The sequence below is a fragment of the Sorex fumeus genome, unplaced genomic scaffold (assembly GCF_029834395.1).
Source record: "Sorex fumeus unplaced genomic scaffold, SorFum_2.1 ptg000030l, whole genome shotgun sequence".
Lineage (NCBI taxonomy): Eukaryota > Metazoa > Chordata > Mammalia > Eulipotyphla > Soricidae > Sorex > Sorex fumeus.
This window is the reverse complement of record NW_026606087.1, coordinates 17,454,468-17,467,973: the sequence shown is the minus strand read 5'-3', so window position 1 is coordinate 17,467,973 and position 13,506 is coordinate 17,454,468. Positions and strand designations below refer to the sequence as shown.

Sequence of the window (13,506 nt, the reverse complement as noted above, 5' to 3'; positions counted from 1 at the left end):
GTCTGGTTAATTGCATGAGACAATTATGTTTGTCTTTCCATACTTCTTACACCATATTCTTTTTAGAGCCGTATAGGAGTCATGTGAACGAATAAAATATGGTTTATTTTGAGAAGTTTGTTTAATTTAACTTAATTTTTTAAATGTGCAGTAGAAATATAAAATGGTGCAGCTGTTATGGAAAACTTTGACACTTCTTGAACTTTAAAAATAGAATTACCATATGACCTAGAAATTCTGTTTCTAGACAACTTAAAATACCTCTACATAGAAACTTACAAATGAATGTTTATAGCAGCCTTTTTCATAGTAGTGAAGACACGGAAGGAATGTAAATGTCTGTCAGTGAATGACCGATTAAGCTTCTGCAGTTCAGTTATATGTGGTATAAAGATGTTTTGGCCAATGACCAACCATCCATCTGATGTAATTCCCAAATTACTGTTGTCTAGTGTTGTTGTAGCACACATGCTAGTGTACGCTAGTGTACTCCAGGAGCAATAAGAAGTCATGGATATGCCACCTTCATGCCCAAGATGCTCTCGTGCATTTCTTGACAGTGATATGAAGTACTGTTTGAAGAGTAACATACATTGTTTGCATAGCAGTGAAAACCATTGAATGTTGCATTTGTTAGAACCTACTTAGGTTATAAAGTCACACAGGTCTATATCCATGCAGTGGGATATTACTTAGTTCTGAGGAAATGAAGTATTCGTACATGCTACAGATGGCATGAGCCTTAAATACAGACTAAGTAAAAGAAGCCAGACATTAGAGGCCACATGTGATCATACGCTTTTTTCTATATGAAATACCCAGCATAAGCAAACCTTTAGAGATAAATTTGAATAGTTGTTGCAAGGAGACAGAGTGTGTGAGTAGATGATTACTTACTTAATGATTAATGAGTATAGAGACACTAACAAGGTGTTTTATTTTTTTTTTCTTTTTGGGTCACACCTGCCGATGCACAGGGGTTACTCCTGTCTCTGCACTCAGGAATTACTCCTGGCAGTGCTCGGGGTACCAAATGGGATGCTGGGAATCGAACTCAGGTCAGCCGTGTGCAAGGCAAACTCCCTACCCGCTGTGCTATCACTCCAGTCTCTTAACAAGTTTTAGAGTATGTAAAGATGGTGGAGGTCACATACATTGTGAATGCTGTTGAGTTAGACTTCAAAATGATTCATTGGAGGCCAGAATGATAGCTCAGTGGGTAGGCATTTGCCTTGCATATGGGCCGACCTAGGCTTATATTCCCTGGTATCCCATAGGGTGCCCCAAGAACAACCAGGAGTAATTCTTGAATCCAGAGCCAGGAGTAACGCCTGAACATCATAGGGTGTGACCCAACTCCCCTGACCCTCAAAAAAAAAAAAAAAGATAGTTCATTGAATGTAAGTTTCTCTTCAGATATATTGAAACACACACATACACACACACACACACGTGCATGCACGTGTGTTGTAAATTTACAGAACACAAACAAGACTGCCCTTTAAAGGTGTACTATTGATTATATAAGCCAGTTACAGTGATCTCTAAAGATACTCCTGTAGGTATTTGCATAATTTTTCATTTGAGGGATTATTGTAACCAGGATGTATTCTGACTATCATACTTCAACATACACAAACATTTTAGAAATATTTGAAACTGTAGTATACCGTAACATTTTTTGTGGGGAGGGCACACCTGGCAGTGAGGGCTCACCCATGGGGGGGCTTGGGGACCATATGGATGCCAGGGATTGATCCTGGGTTGACTGCGTGCAAAGCAAATGCTCTACCTGCTGTACTATTTATCTCTCTGGCTCCTATTTCATTGATTTTTTGCTTTGCCTATTGATTGTAAGGTACACAGTTGTTTTATGCCCTGCTCAGATAAAAGAAAAATACTGCCAATTGGTCAGTATGCCAAAAGATGAATAGCAGCATAATAAATAATGAAAGTATAAAAAGTGTTTACTTTAGATCTATGAAATATAAACTGTGCTTGGAAAGTGTTTTCATGACATGCTACATATAGTGATGTAGTAAGTTACTAAACTTACTAATTCATGTAAAAAAACTGAAGGATGGAAATGATTTGACTGCATTTTCGTATTGAAGAACTGATCGAAGTGAGATTTTCTCCTTGTTTCCTGTGGTCTGCTCTCTGGGATGGTTAAGTTCAACATGCAGTTTTGGTGCACAATGTATAGTCATTTTAAAAACAGTAGCTAACACTTATGTAGCTCTTACCATTGGCTAGGCAATATAGTGAGCACTTTATATTTCTAATTCAGTAAACTTTTACTACCCCCGTTTGCCCAAGGAGAAACTAGATGACTTGATGAAGGTCACATTGCTGGTCAGTGTGGGAGTCTAGGATTTGAGTGTAGGTCGTCTGCCTTCAGAGTCTATCATGTTAGCATTCAGCAGTCCTGGCCACATAATGAGTGAAATAGTATCTGTTCCCTCAGCACAGTTTGTCAGTATTTAGAGGTTTGTGGGTAAGTTGACATAGAATTATTGTAATACTTTTCATAATGAAGTTTTATTTGTGTTTTTAGGACATTCAGTCAGAAGAAGGCTGCTATTGAAAGAGAATATGCACAGGTAAGCTTGGAAATGAAGATCCCCCACTCGCGGTATACTTCCTCTGTGTGTGTGTGTGTGTGTGTGTGTGTGTGTGTCTGTGTGTGTGTCTGTGTGTGTGTGTGTGTGTGAGGGAACACGTGCCTTCCCACTTTTAAGGAATGGGCAAGGGCTCTACCCACTGAGCTACATCCCCAGCCCCTATATGTTCTCTGTAATTTGAGGGCAGATATGATTATTGGAGAGAATCCTTAACATACCTGCCAGGCTCCTTATTTTCATCATCTCATTTTGGTCTCCCTTAAACTCCATTTCAGTCTTGAGGAGGCTCCTTACCGCAGAGAAGTTAGAGAACCTGATGATTAAAGACAGGAATCACAATATTTATGAAAAATAAGTACAAATAGTAAAGAGTACATTTTACAAATATATGTAGTCAGTCTACCTCATATGTCATATCTTGTGCAGGTTTATGAAAGTTTATTTTTGTTCTATCAGACATTTATTTCTCATTCTTTGTTGATAGAGAATAATATACTTTCATTGAGTTGCATAGAGCTATTTCTCAGGGAAATTTAAGCATTTCCTTCTTTTGTTTTATTTGCTCTCAGATAGAAAAATGTGCCAAGAAAAGGTTAGTGTTGATGAATCATTTTGCCGATATATAAGAAATAATAGCTATTCATATACAAAAAGTTTAATAAAATTTGGAATTTTTTGCCTTACAAGCAATTACTTTCTTTGTAGAGTAGAATCTAAAATTGATTTCATCTCCCAAAATTAAAGGAGAGGTATTTGTGACTAAAATCTAAAATATAGGTGAGCCAGAGCCAGAGAGAGGTCACATAATAGGAGGGTGTTTGCGTTGCACGCAGCTGACTTGATTTGGAACCCTGAGATACCCCATACGGTTCCCTGAGCACCATCAGGAGTGATTCTGATTGCAGAGCCAGGAGTAACCCCCCTCTCCCCCCACCCCCAATAATAAACTATAGGAGAACCTTAGAAGGAAGTATTTGACAGCTAGGAAATGCTGTACCAAGGAAATGATAACCAGATTGCTGCAGCTGCCCGTGTTTGTATTATAAGGAATGAAATGGGGTGTGATTGTTTTTTATGCTTTGTTTGGTGTTGATTTTAGTTTTATCCCAGTTTCATTGTAGTTAACCAGGTGGCACTCAGTACTTCATTTGAGGGTATCAGGGACATTGCTGTCTTCCTTTATCAGTAGGTAGACTGATAACTTTATTAATTCAGCCATTAGTTGTGGAGGGCTCAGATGTATCAGGAGCTTTATAGCATGAATAGCTTGAATTTTAATATTCCTCCCAAGGTTTCTCTGCAGATATAATAAATATAAGTGTTGATGGCTAACCTTTACTGAATCCTTGTATCAGGCACTTTATTGATCATTTTACATGTGTCATCTAATTTGAACTCTTCAACAGTCCAGTTAAATACAAAGTTATTGTGGCCTTTACAGATTAATTCCTTTTATGGATCTGTTTCCGTTGAAATAATTTGCGGGCCGGGACGAGGCGGTAGCTCCAAAGGCCGGAGTCTGTGTTGCTCTTGGGAGCCCTGGGTTTTACCCGCAGGAGTGGCTGGTCCCGCTGGCACTGCCGTGATTGGCCCCAGAGCACCACCAGTGTGGGCTGTCCCCACCCCCTGCCTCTGAAACACCCACATGACTTGCTCTTAAAATTTAATACGAAGTGGACATTTTTATGGGGTTGTCTTCTATAACTTAATTTAAGATTTTAATAAATAGGTTGACTGCCCTCCTCCCCACCCCCTTTCTGCTGTTGCTTTGTGGTGTCGGGGGTGGATGTGTTGGCTGTGATACTTGCCAGGTTCATCCTTTTCTTGTGGCGCTTTGCTTCCATAGGTGCTTGCCAGGACTTGCTCTTCCGTAGGTGTGGTGCCCACCCAGGGGTCACACACCTGGCTCACACAGTTTCAGTTGGGGTGTGTGCACATACCTGGGTGGAGGTCACAGCACTTTGACCCTGGGGGCCCCCCCGACAGTAGTGTTGGGGCTGTGCTTGTGCCAGGGGGCAGCACCAAGGATCCCATCAGGGCATCCTGCTCTCAAGGCAAGGGCTTTTTGCTACTGAACCATCCCTCTGCGCCCCTGAATTGATTTTAAAGAGATGCAGACTTTCTTTTGTATGGTTATAGCAGAAGGGTAAGATGATTTTTTGGGAGAAGATTGTGGAAATAAAATAGATATGTTCCCTCCATCTTGGAGAGATGATTTATTATTAATACTGTTTCAGATAATGTGTTTAATATAAATATGTTGAGTAAATCTACTTAAAATTCAGAGTTTAAAAAATTCCATGTGGTGGAGAATGGGCACTGGTGGAGTGATCATCGTATAACTGAAACCCAAGCACAAAAATATATAAGTTTACAACTATACCTCATGGTGTTTCACTAATAAAAAATTAAAAAAAAAATAAGGAAATAATACCACGTGTACAAAAAAGGAAAAAATAATAAAAAATTTCAGTGTATCTCTTTTTTAGTTATCAGCATTTTATGAGCTGTTTTCCCCCCATATTGTCTGAAATAATAGATATACTTTGAAATAATTATAATTTGGGATAATTACCTTTAATTAGATTTGTTTTTGGACCACGCCCAGCAGTACTCAGGCTCTTTTCTTGGGGGATCACTGCTGGTGTTGGTCTCTGCCAGGGATAGAACCCAGGTCTGCCATGTGCAAGGCAAACACATTGCCCGCTATAATTTGGCTCCAGCCCCAATTTAGTTTCACTTTTTGTTTTTTGGGTGCTGGGGATTGAACGCAAAGCCTCTTGCATGTAAAGCTCTACCACTGTGCTCTGTCTCTGGCCCTAACTATGGTTGGTACCATCTTTTAACTGATGTAAAATAATTCGCTTCCATTTAAAAATTTTTTATATAAATAATATTGTTAAATTACTTTGCTGGAAAATGGGCACTGGTGGAGGGATGGGTATTTGATCATTGTATGACCGAAACCCAAGCACAAAGATTTGTAAATCTACAACTGTACCCCATGGTGCTTCACTAATAAAAAAAATTACTTTGCATACAGTTCTAATTTTTCCTTGTACCAGTTCCTATAGCTTAAAATTTTTCTGGCTCAGAATGTTTGTCCATTTTAAAGATTTTGGTAATACTGATGAATATGCAGCAAAAAATAATTCTGTTCCTTACAACAGTATAGGACAGTATTTATTTTTGTGTTTTGCTACCATGAGGAGATTTTATTAAAATTGGGGGAACAGGTCCCTTTTAGGAGAACTTTGGTATTGTGTTTTACAAAAACTCCCAATTAAATGTCTTAAAAGCACATTATGAAACTGTGCTTTATTATTTGCTTACATATTTTGGAAGAGTGCTTCTAGAATTAATTAGAAGTATTAAAATTTTCATCCATCCCTTGGCTATATTTGGAAAGTAAAATATCAGTGTAATAAGCTGGTTAAGGTTTCTTTAAAACATCTTTATTTCCAGAGTCTGACTTTTCTGAATATCTTTTTGATCCAGTCTTTCATTTACTGGCTTTTCCACTGCATTACTTCCGTACTAAGTATATTAGCATTGAGACATTTCTTAACGGTACCCTACTATGGCTTCCAGAATTTTTTCTCCTTTGTTAACACCTCCTTCCAAGTTTTCATGCGGGAGGTTTCTTGATCTCAGAAGTGTCAACAGAAGGTTTTTAAGCAGTCAGATGGTCCTTAAAATGTTTGTTGATGGAAATATGGAAGGATTGGATCCTTAAGCCAGTTGAACAAACCACCAGTTTCTTATGTGTGCTGACAGGAGTTGTGCAATGTTGTCAGTGATTAGATGGTCCTGCTTTGAGGATTTAAAATCTTGAAAAAATGTGTCTTGTTAATAGCTAGGTCTCTCTCTTATCCCTCTACCCTTACTTTCCCTGTCTAGATATTTCATTGTTAAAGAAAAGTTAGAAGAGGACCTTGAGGGAAAGATACTTGTGATGGTGCCTTCCTCTTATATGTCTATAAAAGAAGGAAGAATATACTGCAAAAAAACCCCTCTTTGTATCACTGTTACACACATCATGTATAATGTTATATCCTGTTGGCTGTGCCAGTGTGCGCGTGTGTGTGTATGTGTGTGTGTGTGTAGGATCTACATTTCTGGTTGCTTCTTATGTACTCATGAGACTGTAGCCACCAAGGACACATTATTCAGTTATAGACAGGAAATGAGGCACCAATTCAATGGAAGGAATTTTTCAGGCAGAAATACATCACATTAATGATACTGGGACAATTACTTCTTATCTCTTTTCCCCTTCATTTTTCCATATGAGAGTGAAGGCTGTTCATGCCTCTTCTCCCAGGCCGGATTCTGGAGACCAGATTCCCTTACAGATAGGAAAATGCTTTCCTCTCTTTATTCATGTATAAGGTAGACTTTACTGTCCTGTTTTGCTTTTTAATCTTTTTATTTTATTTTGCTACTGTTATGTGGACCACACCCAGTGTTGGGTTTATGGGGTGGAGTCAGGCAGTGCTGGGGATTGACCCCGGACTTTATATGTGCCAGGAATGTGCATTCTTGCTTGAGCAGGCTCGTAGCCATATGTGATGCTGGGGATCGAACCCAGGTCACCCACATGCAAGGCAAGTGCCCCTGTCCACTGTACTATTGCTCCAGCCCTGTAATGTATTTTTAGGGGGGCTGTCAGAAGAAAGAAAATAATGTTGCAGAACTTTATTTATTCTTGAGGAGATTTGTACTCTGAAATTTTCCCAGTTGCGTGTACTTTGTTTCCTACAAGACTATTAATGTTTTAAAAGCAAATTTTCTGATTTATCCTGGAAATTCTTCAGAAGTCATACATGTGTTGCGTATCTATTTCTACAAATATGTATATCTCTTAAAACACAGAAGCCACATAAGAATCCCTGACCGGACTTAGGTGTCAGGGTAAAAAAAATCAAGTCTGGCCGCCTGCAGTTTGCTTGCTGCCGAGGTGTTAGTGAAATCATTTGCAGGGCTCTGCAGGCTGAAATGGCTCTGCGTTTGGAGTCATACACTTCCTGTAGTTTTTGGCAGAATGCTGCTAGTGAAGGAAGGATACAAAAGGTTACTGTGGCTGGGGAGAAAGCAGGAAAAGATTGTGGACTTTAAGGGCGGCTCCTTGCCTGAGGACAAACTCAGAGCAAACATGACACCCTGCCAAATGGCCGAATGGCCAGTGGTGTCAGACTGTCGCACCTACAGTTTTTGCTATTTTTATTCTTTCAAGAAATGCATTTATGAAGAGTTAGACATATTACCTAATAAGTTAGTGTTAAGTTTATGGGCTGGGTTATATTTTGGTAAATTTCGTCAGCAGGGAAGCTTTTAAATGTAACTTAATTTAGCTATAAGCAGTTAGCTTTTTATGGCCATTGCTATTAAGGAAGCATTTGTAAGGCTGTTTGAAATGGAGACTGAATACTCAGAGCTTTCTCTTCTGCTGATCTTGTTCTGTACAGCAACAAGAACTGTTGCCTCAGAAGTCCATCAAGGCAAAATTGAGTTGTCTTCTGTGTTCATGTCCATACTTAAGAAAAAATTTTTTTAAGGTTTTAGCTTGCAGACATGCTTAGCAATACATTTGGGGGAAGCTACTTTTTCTTCCCTGGGAATACTTCCTAGAGTTTTATTTTTAAAGTTTTAACAACTTTATTAAAAGAAGAAATGATAGCTGTTAGTAAATGTCAGGAAATTTAGGCACATGATTTTCCTGGTAAAGTGTTGCCCCCCCGCCCCCCATGGCTACTTCTTAGCACACTTGAGAGGGTGAAATTCGTGGCTTATTCTGCTGCCATTCTTTCCCTCCTTTCCTTTGTTTATAGAGAGGCAAATCCAAACTATGGTTCTGAACTTTTTTACATGTTAATGTGCATAGGACAGGGGTGCACATCTTCCTTTTCTGTTTTTCTGTTCTTTACCTGATGATCTTACTCATTGAAATTTGAGTTCCCTTCTCCAACTAGTGATTCGAACCAGTGCTTTAAAATAAAAAAAAAATTCCTCTGTCTTGTCTCCACATTCATTAGCTTTAGTTTTTGTCCAAGATTCTTTAAGTTTTTCTATACTGCAGACTAAACGACTTATATTGAGGTGTTTTGCATTGGGGGCTGATACAAACACTCTGCATGTCTCCCCAGTATACCTTTGGGGACTATCACTGTTACCTCCGTTTTACAGATGTGTAAGTAAAGTAAACTCACTTTCTTGGAATCTTCCACTCTTTGCCCTCCTGGTAATGGAGTTGTAGGACACGGAATATGCTTTAGTGGAATGCACACTTCCAAGTATGTGCATTCCTGGTGACAGTCCCTGGCAGCCCCTCTCCTCATTCCCCACCGTACCACACAAGAAATATCTAGTGCTGGGCACCTTTGAAAAAGACATTAGAAAGTGAAGGGCATTTGTATGTTGTAAGAAGATGACCATTGCTTGTGGTGGGACCAGAAATCATGCTGTTTGGGAAAATTAATGAAGGCACAAGAGATTTTCTTTTCCCATTTTTGAAGGGGCTGGGGACCATACCCAGCAGTGCTCAGGGATCACTCCTGGTAGGCTTGGGGGACCTTATGGGATGCTGGAGATCAAACTTGGGTCAGCAGGCAGCTTGCAAGGCACCCTACCCTCTAAATTACCAATCCAGCCCCTTGAAGTAACAACAGATATTCTGTATCCTGCAGTTTAGAATTCCTGTGTGTGTATGTGAATTGAATCCCAGTTTCCTGTAACTCTGAAGTATAAAATTAGGACCAAGGGGTGGAGTGATCAGGATGACAAAAGATCATCTTGAGTTAGAGCAGATGTAGAATGGAAGGGTCTTTGTCCTCTCCAAGTGTTGAAATATAATAATGGAGCAATTTTTTTTGTTTGTTTGCTTTTTTTTCTGGGCCACACCTAGATCTGCAAGAGCTTTCTCTTGGGTCTGTATTCTGGGATCACTCCTGTTGGTGCTCAGGGGACTTACTGTATAGGTGTGTGAGATTAAATCTAGGTTGGCCAGACATGCAAGGAAAACAGTGTACTATCTCTCCGGTCCCTAGTTCAGCTTTTATTTATTTATTTTCTTTTTGGGTCACACCCAGCGATGCTCAGGGGTTACTTCTGGCGGTGCTCAGGGGAACCTTTAGGATGCCAGGGATCAAGCCCAGGTAAGCTGTGTGCAAGGCAAATGTCCTTCCTGCTGTTCCATCGCTCCGGCCCTTGGACCAGCTTTTATATATTTTTAAAAGTTTTATAAAAAATGGCCCTCACTGCTTATAACATTGTCTGAAGTATCAGGCTTGTTAGGAGTCTTTTACTCTCTTAAAAATGGGTCAACTTGTGACCTCCAGTTGTTATTCTAGGTTTATTTCGGAATCAAACGGATTTCTGAGTTTTTGGACCACATTATTTACACCTCCTGCAGAACTGCCTTCACTAGTAATGCTTAGATGTCAGTGTGTTTCCATTCACTTAACACTGGATTTAATCTCAGCATGTTAAATGTTGAGATTTTTTTTTAATCAGGTACTTAGCTTTTGATTGGCATGAATACTAGGTGCGGGAATGTGAAAACGATGGAGTGCTTTTTGTTCAGGGGATTGGGGCATCAGTTGGGTTAGTGCTGCTATATTATTAGATAATCCAGGAAGTGAGTGGTGTCAGTTGAGACTGAGGAACTAACAGTTTTGTCATGTAACAGGCTTGTAAGAAAAATCCCTGTGAAGCAAGTAGCTTCCTCACACCCATTAACAGGCCATTCATTTTCTTGAGTCTAGAACACATTTGTTCACCCAATGCTTTCTTTTTGGGACATTGCTATTTTTTTTTTAATTTTTAATTGTTTTCCTTTTAAATTTTTTTTGTATTGAATCACTGTGAGGTTCAGTTACAAAGCTTCCATGTTTGATGTTTGAGTGCCAGTCATACGATGATCAAACACCCATCCCACCATTAGTGTAGTGTGCATTTTCCACCACCAATGTCCCCAGTATCCCCCCATCCCGCTGCCGTTCCCTAAACCCAGCCCTCCCCCTGCTTCTGTGGCAGACAATTTCCCCCATACTCTCTCTCTGTCTCTCTCTCTCTCTCTTTGGGCATTATGGTTTGCAATATAGATACTGAGAGGCTATCATGTTTGGTCCTTATCTACTTTCGAAACATCTCCCATTCCAAACGATCCCTCCACCATCATTGACTGAGTGATCCTTTCAGTATATTCCAGTTGCCTTCTCCCCCAGTTCATTAGGCAGGCTTCCAACTATGCAGCAGTATTCCTGGCCCTTGTATCTACTGTCCTTGGGTGTCAGTCTCATACTATGTTATTTTATATTCCACAAGTGAGTGCAGTCATTCTATGTCTGTCCCTCTTTTTCTGACTCATTTCGCTTATCATAATACTCTCCAGGATCATCCACTTATAAGCAAATTTTATGATTTCATCTTTCCTAACAGCTGCATAGTATTCCATTATGTAGATATACCAAAGTTTTTTTTTTAACCAGTCATCTGTTCTTGGGCACTTGGATTGTTTCCAGATTCTGACTATTTTGAACAGTGTTGCAATGAATATACAGGTGCAGATGTCATTTCTACTGTGCTTTTTTGTACCCTTGGGATATATTCCCAGAAATGGTATTGCAGGGTCATATGAAAGCTTGGTTTCTATTTTTTTAAGGAATGCTCATATTTTTTTCCCAAAAAGGCTGGACCAGTCGGCATTCCCACCAATGATAGAAAGTTCCTTTCTCCCCACATCCGTGCCAGCACTGGTTGTTCTTGTTCTTATTGATGTGGGAACACTGCTATTGTTACTGGTAGCTTCCTCTTTTTGCTTTTTGTCTACCTGGAAATCCATTTTGAGAACTGTAGCTTGATCTGTAATCTAACCTTTTATTTGATTCCTATTATATATGTTTTCCTCTGATTCCACTTAAGATTTTTGTAGTATAAATTGTTTAGTTTTTTTGTGGAATGAAACCAAGGCCATACACTTTACTCTTTTTGGTTCGTATAGTACAGCCATATAAAAGTAGAATTCTTGCATTAAAACATAAATTAAGTTTCCCAGTAGGGTAGAATAAATATTCTCACCTCCTCTTCTTTTCCCCCATCTGTATCTGAACTAAGTATGTGTAATTTACGATTTATGAACCTAGATGTTTTTTTTACCCTGCTGGGAAGCCCCACAGTCATTTTTCAGCTTAAGCCTCTTCTTTATTTCTTGAGAAATTTGTTATTATTTCTGCAAAAATTGCTTCCTTACAATCATTTGTGTCTCTCTCTCTTTCTCTCTGTCTCTCCTATTTTTACCACATTTGGCTGTGCTCAGGGTTTACTCCTGGCTCAGTGCTCAGAGATCATTTCTGATGAGCTCAGGGACTGTATGGGGTGCCAGGGATTGCTCTGTTCCCCCATTCTTTTATTTTCAAACTTGTGATAAGTTGAGTATTTTCTGGCTTCATGTCTGTTCACTGCTTTTGTACATTTAAAAAATAATTTCTTCTTAGTAACCACATTGTGTCTAGGATTTCTGATTCGTTCTTTTCCAGATATATGTATATATGTCAGCATTATATGTGTAATCATAAATTTTTGCTTAAGTTCTCTGTTTTCATGCTTATGCTTTTAAAATGGTAATTTTGGTTGGTTTGTTTTTTGGGCTATCTCCAATGCTACATATCCAGAAACAACACCTGGATCAGTTCTCAGGAGTCACTGCTGGTGGTGTTTTGGATTGAACGTAGTCCTGAGTGCAAAGTTTGGGATTGAGTTATCTCTTGGATCCTATAGTTATACTTTTAAAACTAGAAATTTTTGTAAAATGTTTTCTCTTTGGGTAGCCTTGTACTTGTAAGACTGTCCTATATAGGGGCTGGAGTTGGCTGACCCGGGTTTGATTCCCAGCTTCCCATATGGTTCCCTGAGCACCGCCAGGCCAGTAGTAATTCCTGAGTTTATGAGCCAGGAATAACGTCTATGCATCGCCAGGTATGACCCAGAAAGAAAAAAAAAAGACTGTTCTATATAAATGATTTACTCGGAAACAGTGTTTTTCCCCCAAATGCTAACTGTGTAAGAACTGGTGAAGCATTAAATGAAAATAAAAAGATCTAAAGGGGGGCAGGAAGATAGCTACAGGACTGGAGTCTGTATCTTACATGTGGAGAAGACCCTGGGCCTGAGCTCCATAGGAGACTCATACCGCCCAGTCATGTGTAAGTGGGAGTAGCCTGCAGGCCCCTAACCCTTCTGGGAAGGCCCCTCACAAATGAAAGGAGTTTCAGTTTGACTTGTGTGTTTTCATGATCACTTGATCACTTAACTTCCCACTAGTCGTCGATTTGCTCGAACGGGCGCCAGTAACGTCTCCATTTGTCCCTGTCGCGTGCTAGTGTAGCCTAATGGCATCTGTTCGCTCTGGGAGCATGAAGGGCCTCAAACTGATCGTTCATGATCTTGACGAAGAAGTCTGACGATAACTTGTTAAATTAAATCAGTTTCCTGATTTGGGGGCTACCTGGTGGTGCTTAGGGAATAGTCCTTGCTCTGTACTAGGGTTGGGTTCTGTACCCTTGGCCTTGGGTTCATACATGGGGTGGGGCTCACCTTCCTGGTGGTGCTTGGGGGACCATGCGGTGCTGGGGGTTGAACGTGGGCCCCTGCTGTGCAAGCACACATTCAGCCCATTGAACCATCTCTCTGGCTCTTAAGTTATTTATTTTTTTTAAAGGAAATTATATTTTTCATTTTTCTCTTTGAGGACCTCTAGCACACTTAGGTTGAAGTCCTTTTAAGTCTCTTCTTTCTGATTTAAGTACACAGTTCAGTGATATTAAATGCGTTCAGGACTATTGTTAAGTCCTTACCATCATCCATCCCTTAAAAGTGTTTCTAG

The 13,506-nt window shown here is 39.8% G+C and overlaps 1 protein-coding gene across 3 annotated transcripts in view; it reads left to right on the top strand.

Annotated features, from left to right (window-relative positions):
- The window catches only part of FCHSD2 (FCH and double SH3 domains 2), a 365,756-nt gene that overhangs the window by 48,284 nt on the left and 303,966 nt on the right, over window positions 1-13,506 (top strand). For all 3 annotated transcript variants that reach the window (XM_056116009.1, XM_056116008.1, XM_056116010.1), the window contains exon 3: window positions 2,558-2,603. In XM_056116009.1, the coding sequence (XP_055971984.1) occupies window positions 2,558-2,603 (46 nt within the window). The remainder of the gene's footprint in view (window positions 1-2,557; window positions 2,604-13,506) is intronic.